The 21,440-nt window shown below is 39.4% G+C and overlaps 1 protein-coding gene across 1 annotated transcript in view; it reads right to left on the reverse strand.

Moving 5' to 3' along the window:
• Positions 1-21,440, reverse strand: part of LOC126481568 (motile sperm domain-containing protein 2-like) — a 113,418-nt gene that overhangs the window by 21,049 nt on the left and 70,929 nt on the right. Inside the window, exons 8-9 of the mRNA XM_050105421.1 lie at positions 10,673-10,870; positions 6,426-6,566 (exon numbers count right to left, since the gene is read on the reverse strand). Of these exons, the coding sequence (XP_049961378.1) occupies positions 6,426-6,566; positions 10,673-10,870 (339 nt within the window). The remainder of the gene's footprint in view (positions 1-6,425; positions 6,567-10,672; positions 10,871-21,440) is intronic.

Here is a 21,440-nt window from a genome sequence, read left to right on the forward strand (position 1 = left end):
GTGGAGACTACCCACCTCCCCACCACAGCTCAGACTGCTCTGTGCATCAGCCCCGGATCTACGACATTTCCGAACCGGGGCAATATTAGGTAGTGGCGCCCAGCCACACATCCGTAGCCAGAAGCGGGAGAAGGTATTACTCATGCGTGACTCAACTGCGCATGCACATGAACCTGCCCGCAACTGCTCGAACGAATTTAATGTAAACAGCAGTGACGTCACACTCATCGGAGACAATTTGTTGTTAGGAAGCAATGCATAGTCTTCCTGAAGCTTTTGACACACTTTGCTGTTGGCAGACGCTTGTATGAGCACTATGTTTTGCTGTTGTATATGGTGCATTTCCTTTGAGACTTAAGTTTTATTTTCGTTCATTTTTCCTCTCGTTCATGTTTTGTTGCTGCAGTATTATTCTGCAGAAGCGGGATACAGTAATATCCTTTGTTGGAGTATTGATTCTTACCAGTCAAAATCACAAAAATTTAACTGAAAGCTAAAACAATAATAGATTCCCGGAATTCTAAAAAATTCCTGGGTTTTTCCCGGTTTTCTCCCGGATGAAAAAATTCCCGGGTTTTTCCCCGGATCTCCCGGTTGTCCCGGGTCGTAGACACCCTGATAATGTACTTCTGGTTGTATATCCAAAACTAACTTTTTTAGTTCTTTGAACTTACCATCATAGCACTGTCCTCTTAAGTTATCCATTGACAAATAAAGACGAGCAAAATATCTTAAAATACTAGACAAAATTTGTGATTCAATGTTGGGGGTCTCGTATAAGCCAATACAGTCTTCATTGATCATCAAGGAATCATCTACAGCACGAATACAAAATGACACTTGTTTGTGAATCGAAGAATCTTTTGTTTCGTCAACCATAATAGAAAAATGTTCATTCTTCTTGACTGAAGCTAATACCTTTCTCAACACAGACTTTCCTAGTGGATCAATGATATCGTTTTGAATATATACCCCGAACGCCCTAACCAATATTTGGACTAAGGTATGTCCTTCTTTTGGAGTTCCTACAATTGAAAAAAAAAATTGAGTTTACATCTTCGTGCCCTCTAATTGCTAGTCCTTGTTGGCATAGAAATTGGATGGTAGTAAAAATTGTTTCTAGAGCTAAACGGCCTTTCTTCATATCACTAACTGTTCATTCAATTGGGAGGCCACACTTCGGTTAGTGATAGAATTTAGTTTCAGAACACCTTCTTTATGCATAAACATATTTCCATGAAGATTGAATATTTCCAAAGCCTTTTTCCAGTTAGAAAACCCTATGGAGGTAAATAAATCTTTTTTGGAGAAAAGTTTAATAGATTTTTAGCACCTAACTTTGCAGGTTTTGCAAAAAACTTTTCAGTAGATGCTTCATATTCTATCCATGTGTGTTTGGTCAACCAAGACTTCTGAAATGATCTTCCCTTGCCGGATTGTCCAGGTTTTGGCTGTGAATGGTTCTTGCCTGAAGACGATGAAGCAATTGCGGACACAATAATTGTTGGAGGTTGACTTGCAGTATCATCAACTTCCAAGTGCACCTTTTTGGTAACAAATATATCCATTGCAAACTTAATTCACAATACACTAAGAGACTAAAGTAAATGAATAAAATATAATCATATAAAATAGTCCACTAGACACTGAAGTCAGAACACTAAACACGCCTGCAGCATGCACTGAACAAAATTATCCGCACTGAATGACTGTGATAGCAGGGTGGGCTTAATATAGCTGTCACATCATAATGCCTTGAAGCATCAAGGTGACGTGAGGCAGAGGGTTCCAGGTGCTTCTGCTCCAGTCCTTTTGATGTCACCGCAGCCGCAGGTACAGAGCCCCACACGCCTGAACAAGCCGTGTGACAGCTCTCATACCAGCAGCAGCATCAGACTACTGTGAGCCATCATAGCTACTCATAAGAAGAGACTTATTTTAAATTTCATCATCTCTCTTTAGCTTCAACTCCTCTATTTTGTGCATGTTTATGTGGAAAGACTTTCCACGGGGTCAACAGGAGGGCCACCTCAGTTCACCTGATGAACAGGTTTCGGGCACTATCTGTGGCTGACAAGGTCCATAAGCCAGATGCACCAGCTCACCCTGTTCCAGAGGAAGCCTCTCAGCCTGCAAGGCCTGGGCATTCACAGACGGTGGGATTACCGGCAATTAAGAGCTCTAACATTAGCTGCATAATGGGGCCTTTTAGAGATATGGCTGCAAAGGTTGGGAAGGAACCTACTGTGCACACTCTGAATACTGGGAGCAGTCATTCCAGATGTGGAATGGGTGCTTCCAGTTGCCACTGAAGAGCACAAGGTACAGTCAACTGCAGGTGGTGGCTTCATGTTGGTACTAATGATATTTGTTGCTTTAGATCGGAAGAGATTCTCTCTGGTGTTTGATGGCTAGCTGAAGTGAAAGCCTGCCACAATCTTGCTTGTGAGATGAAGACAGAGCTTAACACCTGTAGCATCATTGACAGAGCCAACTGTGGTCCTACTGGTACAGAGCCGAGTAGAGAGTCTGAATCAGAGGCTCAGGTGATTCTGTGGCCATGTAGGTTGCAGATTCCTGGACTTGGGCCACAGGGTGGTGGGTTTCTGGGTTCCCAGAAATAGGTCAGGGGTCCACTATGCACTGGAAGTGGCTGCACTAGTAGTGGAAGCTGAGTGGAGGGAAAAGGACAGTTTTTTTTAGGTTAGAGGGTCTCAGGAAAGTACAGAAAGGGCTTCAGTTTCAAATGGTGCAGGAGAAAGACAGGAAGAGGGCAGACAGAGTAATAATCAATACTTTACAACTAAAGTGTTGTAGCTGTCTTGGGAAAGAACCAGAGTCTCAAATCATTATAGGCTAAAGCCAGAAATAAGTTCAACCAAAATTTTTACAAGGATCTAATCATGTTCTGAAAGGAGAGATTAATTACAGGTGATGGTGGTGGTGGTGGTGGAGTATTCACTGCTGCCACAAGTAGTTTAACCTGTAGTGACATTGAAGTAGATAGTTCCTATCAGTTAGTATGGGTAGAAGTCATATCGGACAACTGGAATAAATTAATAATTGGTTCCTTTCACGACCCCCCCCCCCCCCCCACCCCCACAAACAGTTGCTGAACAGTTAAAGAAAGCTTTAGTCTCACTTCAAATAGGTACCCCACTCATACAATTATAGTTTGCGGTGGCTTTAATCTACCCTCACTGTTGTTGTTGTTGTGGTCTTCAGTCCAGAGACTGATTTGATGCAGCTCTCCACACTACTCTATCCTGTACAAGCTTCTTCATCTCCCAGTACCTACCACAACCTACATCCTTCTGAATCTGCTTAGTGTATTCATCTCTTAGTCTCCCTCTACAGTTTTTACCATCTACGCTGCCCTCCACTACTAAATTGGTGATACCTTGATGCCTCAGAACAAGTCCAACCAACCAATCCCTTCTTCTAGTCAAGGTGTGCCACAAATTTCTCTTCTCCCCAATTCTATTCAATACTTCCTCATTAGTTACGTGATCTCCCCATCTAATCTTCAGCATTCTTCTGTAGCACCACATTTCGAAAGCTTCTATTCTCTTCTTGTCCAAACTATTTATCGTCCATGTTTCACTTCCATACATGGCCACACTCCATACAAATACTTTCAGAAACGACTTCCTGACACTTAAATCTATACTTGATGTTAACAAATTTCTCTTCTTCAGAAACACTTTCCTTGCCATTGCCAGTCTACATTTTATATCCTCTCTACTTCAACCATCATCAGTTATTTTGCTCCCCAAATAGCAAAACTCCTTTACTACTTTAAGTGTCTCATTTCCTAATCTAATTCCCTCAGCATCACCCAACTTAATTCAACCACATTCCATTATCCTTGTTTTGCTTTTGTTGATGTTCATCTTATATCCTCCTTCCAAGACACTGTACATTCCATTCAGCTGCTCTTTCAGGTCCTTTGCTGTCTGTGACAGAATTACAATGTCATCGGTGAACCTCAAAGTTTTTATTTCTTCTCCATCGATTTTAATTCCTACTCCAAATTTATCTTTCGTTTCCTTTACTGCTTGCTCTATAGACAGATTGAATAACATCGGGGAGAGAGTACAACCCTGTCCACTCCCTTCCCAACCACTGCCTCCCTTTCATGCCCCTCAACTCTTATAACTGCCATCTGGTTTCTGCACAAATTGTAAACAGCCTTTCGCTCCCTGTATTTTACCCCTGCCACCTTCAGAATTTGAAAGAGTATTCCAGTCAACATCGTCAAAAGCTTTCTTTAAGTCTACAAATGCTAGAAACATAGGTTTTCCTTTTCTTAATCTATTTTCTAAGATAAGTCGTAATGTCAGTATTGCCTCACATGTTCCAATATTTCTACAGAATCCAAACAGATCTTCCCCAATGTCGGTTTCTACCAGTTTTTCCATTCGTCTGTAAGTTGGTGAAAATACATGTTTAAAGTCGGTGGTAAGCAAGAAACGTCATCTAAAATTTTATTACTGAATGCTTTTGCAGAAAATTATTTTGAATAATTAGTTCAAGAGCCCACGTGAAGTGTAAATGGTTGCAAAAACATACTTGACCTCTTTGCAACACCGAATCCTGTCTATATAGGGAGTGTTAGGGATTAGTGACCACAAGGTGGTTTTAGCTAGACTGAATACTAACATCTCAACCCACAAAAAATTCAACGTCAAATAAACCTAAAAAATAAATAAATAAATAAATAAAAATTTGCACAACACCTTCCGAAGCGACAATCTCCATTCCTTCCAAACTGACTACGCATAGACCAAATGTGGTTTGAATTCAAAGAAATTACATTGATGGCAATTTAGGAAAATATGCCAAATAAATTAATAAGAAATGGTACTGATCACCCATGGTACACAAAATAGACCAGAACACTGTTGCACAAGTGGGGGGGGGGGGGGGGGGGGGGTGAAAAATTTAAACTAATGCAAAATTCCAAGATTGGCAAAGTTTTAAAGACAGGGGGGGGCCGAGATTGGGGAGGGGGGGGCCGAGATTGGGGAGGGGGGGGGCCGAGATTGGGGAGGGGGAGGGCCGAGATTGGGGAGGGGGGGGGCCGAGATTGGGGAGGGGGGGGCCGAGATTGGGGAGGGGGGGGGCCGAGATTGGGGAGGGGGGGGGGCGAGATTGGGGAGGGGGGGGGGCGAGATTGGGGAGGGGGGCCAGAGGGAAGGTAAGGTGAGTGACTGAATGAGTGGGTGGGAGGGAGGGAGGGAGGGAGGGAGACGATGTGTTTAAAGTATTTGAAGAGTCAAGATCTGTGTCACTCTTACCAACAGTTTACCTGCTTGAACTTAGATTTTTTCCTTGTGAATGCTGAGAATCAGAATGTTAACTCTGGCAGGACAGTGCGTATCTGGCAGTTGTTTGGGCTTTTGTTTTTATGCATGTACAGCTCATCTTTTACTTCGAATTATTTCGCATTTCATGTCAATGCCGGACTGCATCAGCTATGAACGATTTCGGATTGAGTCAAACTTTATTTTCTGAGCTTTAGGGTCTGTGAAATCATACATGGATCAGCAAATTTTAAGAGCTGATACACACACTATTTATTTAAATTTTAAATTACTTAGGTTGAAATTATAGCAGCAACTAGGTTGGTCTTCACCAGTCCACTGTTGACAATTTATTAATAAATAGTGGAAATATTAATTACTAATTGTGTTGTTGGGTGGCTTTTATATGTCTACCTATATACTCAATCTAAAATATTTATTTTCTTGATTATACATACCAGTGAGTTTTAAAAATTTTTTATTAACAGGGACAGACAGTGTCAGTGTGACAATGACCCCTAGAATTCAGACAGTCCAAATGTATTATTCAGTGGTTACATAACTTTATACTGTATCATGGCAGGAGGAAGTGAGTCCAGAATACAAACGACAAATTTGTGCAGCAGCTCACAACCAATTAATCTCAACATATTGTTAATTCTGTCAAATTAAGAATGTCGTCAATCAAAAGGTTAGTCCTGGCACTGGACTGATTTATTACATATGTGTCTACTGACGGTGTTTCACAATCATTTTCCTCAAACTTGTAAACTGGCTTAGCAATTCACATACAAGCAGATTCGTATATTAACAGACTCTGGACGCACATTAAACGAGCCATCTATCACATATGCTAAGGAAAGGTGAAAAAATTAATCAACAACATATAATACCCTTTAACTGAGCAAGTGTCGAACCCCAAGCTTCTGTACTTACGAAATTTGCCCAATGAGCTGTCAAGTCAAATTTTTTCCCACATTAATAGTTTTGTTAAGTGGTATTGCTTCACTTAACACTTCACTCTCTCTTGTGGAGAGAGATCTCCGAGCTGTGAAAAGAAATCTACGACATACATTTTATTTACTAGAAACAAAGATGACTGAAGACATAGTTACTTACACTTGATGAGAATTGTTTTACTTGCTGATCAATATCCATTGTATTTGATGTAAGTGCAGAGCCATTCCGAGCAGAGGAGTCGCTTGAAGATGGAATGTGGCATTTTAATCTGTGCTGACACACTGGTTTTCCTGCAGCTTGCTGTTTAAAATAAAGAGAGAAATATCAGTAAATGGTATCAATGTTCAATCACTCCACATAACAGCAACCTTTAATTATTTTCCTAGCACACCTAACTGGAAAGTAATTTATTTAGACATTGCAATGTTGTTGTTACATTAATGTATCTAAACTCAAGTCATATTTAACCTTTTTGCAGCTGCAGGCATACATGTATGCCCAGCAGATAGAAACACCTGACAACTAAGGGTATACATTTATGTCAGGGCTTGGAAGCAGGTCAACATACACTATGGAACAACAACTCGCTGTTGTCCACGTTTCAACATTCCTGCTGCTCTTCTTGTGGGAAAGTCGTACAGCTTTAGCCACACCTGGTTTCTTTATGCTTTCAAGTCTACCTATTAGATGCAATTTGATTTCTTAACCTACCCAAGACAAAAGACAAATCTGGCAGGAATTATCCTAATGAACTGAGGTATTAGATGTAGCAAAAGCAAACAGTGCAGCAAAGTATGTGCAGTTTCTCAGCAACACACACTGCCACACAGAAGATGTCCAAGTTTTGGGTATGTTCACTAGGAACAAGTCGCTTTAATTCCATATACCTTTAAACATATTTGTCTGGTGCTACTGAAATTTTAGTAGGTTATAAGCACATATATTGGTAGTGCAAATTTCTAGTTACACAATTTCTACTCACAAATGAAATTCTTATTATTCTAAAATAACTTATCAGCTCAAAATAAACTTAAAACAGAAAGTTTTGATTAGTTTTGAAGCTCTCTTTTTGTGGTTATCACCAACTACAACCACTGTGACTGTACAGTGTGATACTGACTTTAAAACGAGTATTAAAGAAGAGTAGTTCTATGTGAGCTGGAATGTGTGATCCTACAGCGGATACAGCCTGCAACGGTCATTGGCTAAGTCAGCTACTAGCTAGCCAGGTGCACAATATCTTTGTCCCTGTTGGCTGGCCAGACAAGCGCGAAAGGGTTAATGACATCAAAATGCAGAAATGATTACATTAATCTGTGAATACACGGTTTTCTGGCAACATATACTATAATATTCTCTCAAGCTTCCAGCTGCATCAAATGGTTTAAAATCCACAAGCCTCAGGCTCAGTACTCCTCCGCCTTTGTTAAGTGGTGACTGTCTTTTGGTTACTGCCACCACCCTTACTATAGCCACACTGCCTTCTGTAGCACCACTGGTGCTTGCTCCAGTGCCATATAATGTAACGTTTACGTTGCGTGCCCACTGCACCTGCTCCCCCCTTCCAGTTGCCAGATCCCAAGCTGTGCTTAGTTGCAAGCTGCCATTTTTATAGAAGGTGTAGGCACAAATTTTTATCTCTATCGCTTCTTTTATTACGCTATTCTAGAAACTATTAGTCCACGTAATAACACATCTCTTTGAATGCAACACTATGTCCATTTTCTAGAGCATGCTCTGCTTCAAGTGTACTGAAGGTGAAAGCATCTCTTGTTCTACACAGTGCAGTTCAATAGTGCACACAGTCTGTCCAACAAAAGTGGCCATCACTGGAAGAAAAAGTTATTAAAAAATCTCCTCCCTCAGGCATCTTTACCACTTACATTGTATGGCATTCCAAAGATTCACAAGAAGAACACACTTCTACATCCCATCATGAGCACCACTGGATCACCGACTTACAGACTTGTAAAACATCTATCCTTATCCACACGTCTGTTACTGTAAGCATCACATCAAGAATACGATGGGCTTCATCAGTCGAGTTACACGAATGAGTCTTGAAGGATGAGAGATGAGAGATTATGGCCAACTTCGATGTGGTGTCTGTATTAACACATGTTGCCATCTAGGATTCTATACATCTGCTCTCCCTGTTATTTGGGGAACTGTTGTGAATTTATTGAAGCATAGTGTGAAGTCATCGTATTTTTTGTATAATGGAGAATATTTTAATCAGATGGACAGCATCGCAATGGGGAGCCCATCAGCTCCAGTTATAGCCAACCTGTTTATCGAGTACTTTGAGAATGTCACCCTGGACACAGCTCCTGCAAAGCCTAGTTGCTTTTATCATTATGTCGACAACATGTTCATTGCCTGGTCTCCTGAACATGAAGAGCTGGGAAAATTATTGGACCACATCAACAGCACGCACGAGAACATGAAGTTCATGGTAGAGGTAGAGACAAATGGTGCCGTGCTGTTCCTGGATGGTCACATCCACCATAAAGCAAATGGGCATGTCAGCCGCAGTATTTACTACAACCCCACCTCATGAAACGATTTCTGCACGTTAACAGCTATCACCATGTGCTGCAGAAATGTTCTGTTCTGAGGACCTTAGTGCATTGAGCAGAAGCCATCTCAGATGTTGAAAACCTGCACAAGGAACTGAGCCATTTACACAAAGTATACAAGGAAAATGGCTATAACAACTGCCAGATTTAACAAGTCATGTTTCCGAAAACACAAAAGCAAAAATACCCCGGAGGAGGACTAAGAAGCTTGTACTTTTGCCGTTCTGTAGCTTAGTAACAGCAAAGATTAGCCGGCTTCCAAAGAGAGAGAAAATCTCTTCCGTCTTCAGGGCTCCAACAAAAATTCTACAGCTCACGAGGGCCTTGCAAGACTATGTAGACCTCCAGATGCCAGGTGTATATAAAATACCACCTGGGTACGGACAGTTATGAACAGACTATGCGCATTATTGAACAGCATAGTGTAGAACACGAGAGATGCTTTCATCTTCGGTACCCTGAGAACTCTGCAGTAGTAGAGCATGCTCTACGAAACGGACATCGTATTGCATTTGAAGAGAGATCTGTTATTACATGGACTGATAGTTTCTGGGGTAGCGTAATAGAAGAAGTGACCGAGATAAAAATTTGTGATAACACCCTCAATAAAGACAGTGGTCTCCAGTTAAGCACAGTTTGGGATCCGGCTACTGGAAGGTCGAAGTAGGCGCTCAACAAAAAAATTACCTTATATAGTGCAGGAGCAAGTACCACAGACTTCATAGGAGGCTGAGCAGCTATAGAAGGACGGTAGCAGCAACCGGAAGACAATGGCAGGGGAGTAGTCAGCTGAAAGCTCACAAATTTTAAACCAGTTGACATGGCTGGAAAGTCTAGAGAATTGCATTGCTACAGTAATCTGTGTGTTAGCTTCTAATTCCAGACCATCTGCACCTCGCAAGTACACATGTTTAATGCACATTCAAATGTCTTTCAGTTCAGTATGATGTGAGCAAAAACACTTTCTTCAAGTAACTTACTGGAATGCACCTGATTGGCATCATGGGCAACTGCCAGTATTTTTACAGGTGCACACTCTGTCACTTTCAAGGCAAAACTGCACCAAGTAAATGCTGTGCAAGTGCAGAAGTTATCAACAGTGAAAATTACTAAAAAATGAGCAAGGTAGCTACCTCACCCATTGTACACTAAAAGCACAAACAGGAACTCTGATTTGTCTTCCTATATATTTAGTAGCATTTGATAATGACCAGGTTGATATTGAAAGCTGTTGTAGTGAGAAGAGAACATAATTTAAAGATTAAAAACTACTTTCTGCACATGTGTGTTTTCTGGAACAACGAGCTAATTCATATTGTTAAAGATTCTGGCTAATAATGTTAACTTTGGACACTGGTCATCTTTGGCTGGTGGTGACACTAGTGTTTACAAAAGGAAAGAAAGAAAGAAAGAAAGAAAGAAAGAAAGAGAGAGAAAGAGAGAGAGAGAGAGAGCGTGTGTGTGCGTGCGATAGCACAAGTGAGTGAGTGATCCTACCGAAATTGCTCTACAAACGGAGGTTTGAAATTCCCTTGCACAGCAGTTACTTGCTGTAGTTTTGCCTTGGAAATGACAGGGTGTTCCCCTGTCAAAATATTAGCATTTGATGACAATGCCACCTGGCTGCATTCCTGTAAGTTATACGAGAACGTATGGACTGGGAGAAACTCAGACCTGAAGAACACTATCATTGCTATATTAATATTTACATGCATGTTTATTTAATGTAATGTACAAAATTTCATGTGGATAACTTAAATGTAACTTTTTCGCAACTTTTTATAAAATAACTGGATTGCTCCATTGCTTCTACATAGCAAAACATACCCTCCACAGATCAGCCAATTCTGTTGGACTCATGTTACCAGACTCAACCGGCAGACTCATAATAAGAAATTTCTCTCTTGACAATCCTTGTGCTTGGTAACCAGGCTGTAATGTGATACTGATGGACACAGAAGCAGAAGGCATCAAAGTACCAGTACTTGGTCGTACTCTGAATTTTTCAGGTGATGTAGTTTTTACCTGAAATTTAAAAAAAAAATGAGGAAATTATCTGCACAGCCAAAATCTCTATCAACATGAACTAGTTATGAAAAGGATAGCTGCTATTCACCATATAGTCTAGATGCTGAGTCGCAGATAGGCACAACAAAAAGACTGTGATTCAGCATCTCTGCTATATGGTGAGCAGCAATTATCCTTTTCATAATATTTCTACATTCCATCCTGCATTTTCCATTGTTTAATATACACTAGCTCATTGTTCCAGAAAACACACATGTGCAAAAATTGTTTTTTAATCTTTAAATTATGGTCTCTTCTCACCACAAAAGCTTTCAACATCAGCCCTGTTATTATCAAACATAACTTAATACACAGCAAGGCAAGTTGAAATACCTGTTTGTGCTTCGGCCAAACTGTTAATACAAAATAATACACTTTTAGTCCCTGGCACATGCCATTCTCCATCAGAAGCTACTCGATCAAAGCAACAGTCCTTCATTAACTCTCAGAGAAGTAACCTATGTGGCGAGAGCATACCGCTATGGCCGATAGGGAAAGTACTTTAACGAGACATGTAGTTAAGACATTGCCATAAACACACACATATCTGAAGACCAAATATTGGACAGAAACTAGGTCGTCAGTACAAGGCTGTCAAGAACTGTCTACATTGACTTGTCATCAGACACTCGAAGACACCAGTCATTTTATGACTGGTACTCATTTTCAAGAAACCTCAGTGAAGCTGAGTCAAGAGGGTGGTAAGGTATTTAATTTTCTGATAGAGCTCCATATGCTGATTTCAATGCATCACATTGAAGTTCATATAAAAACCAAAGAGCCATTTGTTGAACAAAAGAATTTGCCAGGTGCAAGTAGGACTCCCAAAAATCTTTGGATCCCTGGGACCGGGATCTCGTCACTACCAATGTTGATAGCAGACAAAAGTGGTTAAGATTCTCGATTCCCAGAGTGGATGATCATCTGTCTATGTACATAATTACGTTTGCTAAGAACCCTAAGGGCATGAGTGCTACTCGCACCTGGCCAATTTTTTGAGAAATTCATGCAGGAGGCAGGCAACTATTATTATTATTATTATTATTATTATTATTATTATTATTACAATCACTATTTCTTCAGTCAGGCTGACTGGGTCTCAGTGCTAGAAGTCAAACATCAAGCAATGAACAAATTTATTGCTCATTTGACATGTTTCTGAATTTATACAACTTCAGTTTTCCAGGAGTGATTACTGCATATAGATATGGCATTTCACATACAACTTTAAACATCATATGTAGGTGCAGTAATTGCTCCTAGATATCCATGACAGATAAATTCTGAAACGTGTCATATGAGCAATAAAGACATTCCTTGCCTGATGTTTGACTTTCACCACTGCAACCTAGTCAACTTAAATGCAGAACTACTGATTGTTTGGATTTCAAGTTTGACATCTGACAACAAATGACAAAGGAATTTTTTTTTCATGTGATGTAATTACATATTAACTCCTTTCGGATTTTTTCCTTTGCTTGTACCATGAAACCTTGCTTCTTGCCAAATTTCATGATTTTAGTTCAATGGAAGTGCCCTATAGGTTTTGATGAGCGAGTTTGAAAATATCAAAACATACGACAAATGGCGATCATGACTTAACAAGCTTCAATTTGTTAAACCACCAAAGAACCACAGACCTCAGTATGGGACACAAATTTCAACTTGACATAACTACCCACTGCTAAGGAAAAGGATTTTTAACAGTTGGACAGACAGACAACAAAGCGATCCTATAAGGTGAAGTTGAGGCTTTTTTGTCTCAAGGAAATTTTAATTCCCTCAGATCAATAGATCTGTTTCACTAATTGAGGCACAGAACCGTAATAACAAAAATAAGGAATCTTTAAGATCCCACTGACAATGAGATCATTACAAAGAGGTTGGGAAAATCAAAGGAAATTAGCTGTGTTTTTTTCAAAGACTCCCACCCCAAACCCCGTGTCTTTTTCAAAGACTCCCACCCCAAACCCCAAGTATTCACCCTCAGCAATTTACAGAAACAACGAAAGCTAAATCTGTATGGTAAACAAGAATTTGAAACCCCCTCCTCGAATTTAAGTCCAGGGCCTTAACTACTTCATTTTGTATCATTTGTTGTGGGGTTCCAAACACTGCATGTGTATCAGCAGCTGTCACTCATTGGAAGGCGATGATACTCTACAAGGTCGGTGCATAAATACATACAAATGAAACTCTTTTTTTTAAAAAAGCAAATTTATTAAAACAAAATATAAATGAAAATGAAAATTCTTTTATATATAAGTGGCGGTATCTTTCGAGATTAACATTAATCGATGTAACCCCCTTCTGCTGCAATGACTGGCTCCAATCTTTTCATGAAGCGATCGCACACACTCTTTAAAACAGCACTGTCCATATTCACAAATGTCGCTTTGATAGTGGTGTGTGGAGCCTCGTTTTATTGTTAACTCTTTCGAGTAGGCCCCAAACATGGTAGTCGAGGGGGTTGAAGTACAGGATATTCGGGGCAAGAATTCCTTTGACTAGAACATTTCAATATTATCCGAGAGCCAGTTTTCGACTAAACAGCTCGTGTGAGGTCCTCCTCTGCCATCTGATGCATTGTTTGCTCACTGACATTCAATAATGATGCCAATTTCCTCAGCAATTACCACAGGCCCTCCAAAATCAGCACCTGAGACTTTCCAACAACTGCCACAGTTCGCGACATGCATTTCCTCAAATGAGGTTTCCTCGCTAGATTATCTGAACCTTCCCCAGTAGATCTCAGGTACCCAAAGAATCTAACGATTTCATTGCACAAATGCTCAGTCCAAAGTCTTTTGATAATCGCCGCTCTTTGGTTGTACTCCGCACTTGTCCATAACATCTCAGTCATTTTGACGCTCTGACTGTTTACTAGATGCCTATGGATTTCAAGAACGCCAATTGCAACCTTTGGTGGAACTATGATATGACAGGAAATTCAAACTGAAATTTGTCCAGATTTAAGTGCCGCACCATGTAGAAGAAATCGAAGAAGAATTTTAAAAGGCAACTGGCGTGTTTTTAGCTCAAATGTGCTGCAACACAATAAAGATAACATTTTAAATTCTGAAAATGTTTTTAATTTTGCAGTAAACTTCAACAAAACCAGAAGAAGCAGAATTTCTTGTGAACAACAATGTTGTCTGAAGTTTGGAATTAGGAGAAAATTACAGAATGGTTCCTAATTTTAAAGATGCCATGTCTATTAAAAAGAAAGTTATTTAAGTCTATACTTCCACTTCATGCCATTCAGATAAGGTCACTGGGTGTTTGTGAGAGTATTCATAAAATCCATGAACTGGGTGAAAATTTGCATCAAACTCATCTATATTAATTTATAAACTTAAATATGATAGTCAAGTCCTTGGTGGAATATAAATAATTTAAAGGGTAAAGGTGGGTTGTACTCTTAATTTGTAAGGTTACAAAATTGTTCGTGTTTACATTTGTATTCCTACCACTCATGCAAACTTTGGTAATGTGTGCCTCTAATATACTGTCATTTATTATTGTTAAGCATTTCTGCCAGTAATACAGTTTTTGAACTTTAATGTTCATTTTCTGAACTTCAATGTTCATTCATTCAGTGTGTTCTGTCCATATTTTCTCCCGTTTTCTTCTTTCTTTTAGTTGAAATTTCTTGTTCACAATTTTGTTTCTGAATTTCTCTCTATCATTTATCATTTCCCTACAGATTCCTGCTTATTTTCAGTCTTCTATTTCTTGAAGCGAACTGGCTTTTTTTGATTGTGCTGTTTAATACATGAAAACTTCTTTGTGAGTCATCTGTTGTTTATTCTATGTATGTGTCCACAGAATGTAAATCAATATTTTCTGATCATCTCTGAGTCTGTCTGTGTATTTGTACAATTATCTGGTTAGTCTCTTCAGCCACATAACGTCTGTGTTTATGGCTCTAAAAATTTCTGAGGATTTTATGCTAGATTTCCTTTGTTTCTGTGATAACTGATGCTTCTACTGTGGTTATGCTTCCTGTAGCATTACTGTATTGTAGCGCCCGAGTCTGGCCTGTCTTTGTGAGTTTCTTTTATTGTAGTAAGGCCATGTGAGTTTGTACACTTCCTGAAGTTTTTTTGTTCTTTCTGCACTATCCAACCACATTAATGTAATCACCTGTTAAAAGCCTGAATGCCGCATTTTTTGCAGCATGCATTGGTGCGAGATGTGCTAGAACAGACTCAGTGATTCTATAATTTTCAACATGCTCCTAAAATAATGTGAACACCTCAAACTAATTTATAAGCATAAAATGATGTCATAGGAGCAAAAACTTATATGACATAATCTGTTACCAAAAAACCATCCATAAAAATCTTGAAAATGGCCTAAGGCCGAAATTGTACAACTGTACAGGAAATGAAGAAAATAGCAGCTGAAGGGCTTCAAGAAATCATTAAATAAAAAAGAGGGAGGGAGAGAGAGAGAGAGAGAGAGAGAGAGAGAGAGAGAGAGAGAGAGAGAGTCAGTGAGGTTGGACGTGAAACCATGCCAACCACAGTGCTGTGACCAGCTGCGCTAGGTTTCTCAGTTGAGGATCCATGGCACATACAGTCCAATCCAGTCCAGTCCAGTCCAGTCCAATCCAATCCAGCTTGGATTATGAATTTTTGTGCAAAGCCAGTGTTTTATTCACCCTGTTCTGTTTCACATGTCACCCACTATATTACAAAAAACTGTGTGGCAGATGTCCAAGATTGTCCTCCACTTTTAAGGCAAATAATTAAAGTTTTTGTAAATGGGAACAAAGAGCAGCATTCATCTCTGAACTACGAGTGCTGGGTATGATAGAAAACATTGATAATTTGACAAATCAAATTCTTGTGTATGTGAACACTGATCATAAATTTCATTAAATGACAGACTTTTATTTGTCATCCTGGTTCCTGAATCACTTTCATTATTCTTAGAGAGTTAGAACATTTTATTTCAGTTTAGGTGAGCTGTGAAGTGGAGCAGTGGGAATGAAGACTTCACAGTATGTTCTCTGTCACTTTCTGGCTGTCTGCAGCAACAGTTTTCAGGCCCTTGTAAAAGGCTGTGATATCAACTGCACAAGCCTACGAAACATTTCAACTTCTTTTTGCTGAACCGCCAAAGAAACTGATATAGGCGTGTGTATTCAAATACAGAGATGTGTAAGCAGGCAGAATATGGCACTGTGGTCAGCAACACCTATATAAGACAACAAGTGACTGGCACAGTTGTTAGATCAGTAACTGCTGCTACAATGGCGGGTTATCAAGATTTATGTGAGTTTGAATGTGGTGTTATAGTCAGCCCACGAGCGATGAGACACAGCATCTCCGAGGTAGTGATGAAGTGGTGATTTTCCCATATGACCATTTTATGAGTGTACCATGAATATCAGGAATCCAGTAAAACATAAAATCTTCAACATCGCTGCAGCTGGAAAAAGGTCCTGTAAGAATGGGACCGATGACGAATGAAGAGAATCGTTCAATGTGATAGAAGTGCAACCCTTCCACAAATTGCTGCAGATTTCAATGCTGGGCTATCAACAAGTGTCAGCATGCGAACCATTCAACGAAACATCATCAATATGGGCTTTCAGAGTCCAAGGCCCACTTGTGTAACCTTGATGACTGCACAACACAAAGCTTTAAGCCTCGCCTGGGCTTGTCAACACCGACATTGAACTGTTGATGACTGGAAACATGTTGCCTGATCGGATGAGTCTTGTCTCAAATTGTATTGAGCGGACGGATGTGTACGGGTATGGAGACAACCTCATGAATCCATGGATCCTGAATGTCAGAAGGGGACTGTTCAACCTGGTGGAGGCTCTGTAATGAGGTAAGGCATGTGCAGTTGGGAGTGATATGGGACTCCTGGTACGTCTACATACGATTGACAGGTGACACATACATAAGCATCTTGTCTGATCACTTTCATGCCCATTGTGCATTCCAACGGACATGGGCAATTCCAGCAAGACAATGCAACACCCCACACTTCCAGAATTGCTACAGAGTGGCTCCAGGAACACTTTTCTGAGCTTAAACACTTCCGATGACCACCAAACTTCCCAGACATTAATATAATTGAGTGAATCTGGGATGCCTTGCAATGTGCTGTTCAGAAGAGACCTCCACCCCCTCGTGCTCTTACGGATTTATGGACAGCCCTGCAAAATTCATGGTGTCAGTTCCCTCCAGCACTACTTCAGGCATTAGTCAAGTCCATACCATGTCCTGTTACAGCCCTTCTACATGATCACGGGGGCCTTACACGATATTGGGCAGGTGCACCAGTTTCTTTGGCTCTTCAGTGTGTGTGTATATATAATGGAAGGAAACATTCCACGTGGGAAAAATTATATATAAAAACAAAGATGAGGTGACTTACCGAACAAAAGCGCTGGCAGGTCGATAGACACACAAACAAACACAAACATACACACAAAATTCAAGCTTTCGCAACAAACTGTTGTATGTGTGGATGGATATGTGCGTGTGTGCGAGTGTATACCTGTCCTTTTTTCCCCCTAAGGTAAGTCTTTCCGCTCCCGGGATTGGAATGACTCCTCACCCTCTCCCTTAAAACCCACTTCCTTTCGTCTTCCCCTCTCCTTCCCTCTTTCCTGATGAGGCAACAGTTTGTTGCGAAAGCTTGAATTTTGTGTGTATGTTTGTGTGTCTATCGACCTGCCAGTGCTTTTGTTCGGTAAGTCACCTCATCTTTGTTTTATATATATATATATATATATGTGCAGGCTAAAGAGACAGACAGGACCAACTCTATGATGCCTGAGATATATAGTTTCCCTGTTAACATTAAAAATCTGTTAATAGTTCTTGGTTCTCTTGTAAAGTGTTGGAAAAAGTTAAGTTATCTCCACAGAGCTATCTGTAACTTGTACAAAAAATACTTATGTTAATATATGGAAAGAAGACTGTTCTTCACATATTAGCGATAAAAATAGATCAAAACTGATGTTAAAATTATATACTCAATTACAAATTATCTCAAAACCGATTGAATCTACTCACGAGAATTAGTCCAAGAGGAAGAAACATTCTATTACATTTGGTCACCGAACAGAAGAGTAAAAGGGAAAGGAAGTTGATGTAGAAGAAACAAGAAATCAAGAAAAGTAATGTTTCACTAATAACATCCTCCATCTCATAATAGCCATAAGAACAACACTATGATCCAACGTAATTTGGAGAAGACTGTAATCATAGCAGGTGCTGAGAAAAATCTCTGATCCACTCCCACATTATTTTGTTAGAAGTTTCAAGATCAAGAAATCCATGCCTATCCCAACTGGCACTGGTGCAGATACTACAGTAGCCGGATCTTCTCACTATGGATGCAAACAATGACGAAGCTAAGATTGGTTTCGCTAGAGTGAACACTGTTTTTCAATTGCAGTAGCAAGTTTATACAACCAACATCACTGCTACACAAGCAGATCAGTCACTGACACCGATGACCAGCACACACAAGGTGATTGTAAGGGTAAACAACATGAGATGGAACTACTGGTGAGTGTGTCTGTGAAACTATTATTGAAAGAATATCAAGATATTCCTTTGCTAAAAAGTTTGACCACTAAAGTAAGATTAAATAAAGCCAGTAATGAATTTGATGAAAAACCTGATAGGAAACTAAAAGAAATTTCAACGAAGTATTACACCTGCTAATATCAAATCAAAATAAAGTGTTTAATCTTAGAATGGACAATTTAAATGAAGAACTAAATAGTCAAACTAAAAAAATTAGAGAAACTTTTAACCAAAACCATACAGACAGATTTGCTGAATTAAATGACAGTGTGACAAAACTTTAAAAACAACTGGAAGATTATTTTGCAGTCTATAGCAGAAAACACACTGTTAAAATCACATTAATTAATTAATGATCAATTAAACAATTTAAAGCTTTGTTAGGAGAAGAATTGGTTAAAAATAACGTGTTTGAAAGGTGAGTTTAACAATATTTAAGAGTACTCCAAACTGAAGACATGGCAAATGTGCAGGAAGCATCAAGTGATGTGAATGCCCAAAGAAAATTACGGGAAGAGGGTTTTTTCAACATAGCAACTCAGTTAAGGAAAACAAATAGAAATTTGAGACTTTAAAGAAGCAGGTGAACTGTGACAGTCATTTGATTACTGAATTAGAAAGAAAGAATCCAACAAAATCAGACTATGGACAGTCACTACCAGTAGATTTTGTACACAGAATAGAACATACTTACAGTAGGTTACAGGAAATTATTAGGTGGATGGCAGAGATTGCTAACCACACCCATATTAAATGTGCTGAAAGGTTAATCACAACCATATTATAAGTACTAAAAGGACTGCTAGTAAAGACAATGGAGATAGTGATTGTAGAACCCACAAAACTGATTTGAGAGAGAAATGAGAGGAATCTGAAAACAAGGGAGAATTAGAAGGAAGTATTGGGAATGGTAGGAAATGCAACTGAGTGGTGGGAGGAATATAGTCTAGAAAATGAAAGTCGGCTATCTAGTAAGTTTCTATGTTTGAAGCCTGAAGAGGAAATATATCCTACAGTCTTTTTATGAATATTATAAGATGCTTTTCCAACAATGTATAATGATAAAAAGAAAATAATATTATAAGATGCTTTTCCAACAATGTATAATGATAAAAAGAAAATCAAATTTGTAACAGAGAATCTGAGGGCCGAAGTTGGAGAATGGGGAGTCCTTAAGGGCAGGAATTCCAGAATTGAGAAGACTGAGAGGCAAGTTAAAGAGAAATATTGGTATGAGGAAAAAAAAACAGCAAAAACTATCTCTAGAATTACTGGACCAAAAACTGTACAATGCTAAGTGGGGTGGATTTCAAAAGTATTTTGAATGTCACCTAAACAATGGTAAAATTCTTAAATGAACCAATAAGTGATAGTCATGAAAGCATTAATCAATGAAAATAATTAATTATTGACAATATAATGTAACTGGATAGATAAAGAAAGTCTACCACCAAGCGGCAGCAAGAGAACGGGCACACAGAAAGGTTTAACTTTTCCAAGTTTTCAGAGACAGTGGCTCCTCCTTCCGGCAGAAATATTGAAGCGGAACGACGAGGGCTGAAGGAAAAGGACTGGAGACTGGAGAGGTTTAGGAAAAGGGGTACAGTTCAAAAGGAAAAGGGGTACAGTTCAGAAAAGTCACTCAGAACCCCAGGTCAGGGGAGATTTACTGGACAGGGTGAGGACAACAGACTGACTGTTGGGGATGTAGCAGTTCTGCCTGCTTTATTTCCTTCATTTGTTGTCCTCAGTGTCGACGTACTGCACTGCTTGACCACCTGAAAAATGGGTTGAGGATTCCGACACTGACTACAGTAAATAATGTAGCCGACAAGTGCACAGTTTCGTTTCACAGTCCTTTAATTTCACCGTACACAACCCCTCAATAACAAACAGTTATTTGGCCAGTGCACTATTGTTTAACTTTCGATAAGCCTCATTAATAGAATGAGATTTTCACTCTGCAGCGGAGTGTGCGCTGATATGAAACTTCCTGGCAGATTAAAACTGTGTGCCCGACCGAGACTCGAACTTTCTTTCAGGAGTGCTAGTTCTGCATGGTTCGCAGGAGAGCTTCTGTAAAGTTTGGAAGGTAGGAGACGAGGTACTGGCAGAAGTAAAGCTGTGGGTACCGGGCGTGAGTCGTGCTTCGGTAGCTCAGTTGGTAGAGCACTTGCCCGCGAAAGGCAAGGTCCCGAGTTCGAGTCTCGGTCGGGCACACAGTTTTAATCTGCCAGGAAGTTTCAGCCTCATTAATAGTTTGCAGGCAAACGTCCATATACTGCTACACTAGTTTACTATTGAACATCTACGAGCAGTAAAAACCTAACCACAAAGTTCACAGTTCTTGAAGAATAGAAAGGTACATATGGAGCAGACACTATCATTGTTTTTACACACGGCTTAATTGTTTAACACTTATTCCACAGTTAAGTTGAAGCATTGTTGTTGATCTAACCAACACAGGTTTCTCGTCAAACTCGGCCGTGGACAGACTGTCTTGTGACCAAAAATCGAGCACTTATATATCATCACAATAATACGTACTGGAACTATCCATTGTTCGAAGCTAAATTTACAGACATTACAATTAAAACTTAACTCATTAAATTAACTGAATACATTGAAAAATTCCATCTTTTTAACAGTTTCTTCTACTACAAGAGTTAGGCTGAATTATTTGTTTAAATCATGAAATTAACAAATACAAGTGCACAAACAATACTTTTGACAAAACTGTTAATTATTTTGGAATTAATGAAGGGCTGGTTTTGCTAACATGTTATCAAAGAGAGTCAAATAGATACTTTAAGATTACTAGTATTTTGTCTTCCAAATGCTTACAATTAATACAGAATTTATATTTGTTTATATGTGAACAATAGAATTTAAGTTACAAAACAATTACTGATTTCACCCTATAACAAAGGATACTAATAGGAATCATCAAATTAAATTAGAAAATC

Source organism: Schistocerca serialis, chromosome 5 (genome assembly GCF_023864345.2).
Source record: "Schistocerca serialis cubense isolate TAMUIC-IGC-003099 chromosome 5, iqSchSeri2.2, whole genome shotgun sequence".
Taxonomy (NCBI): domain Eukaryota; kingdom Metazoa; phylum Arthropoda; class Insecta; order Orthoptera; family Acrididae; genus Schistocerca; species Schistocerca serialis.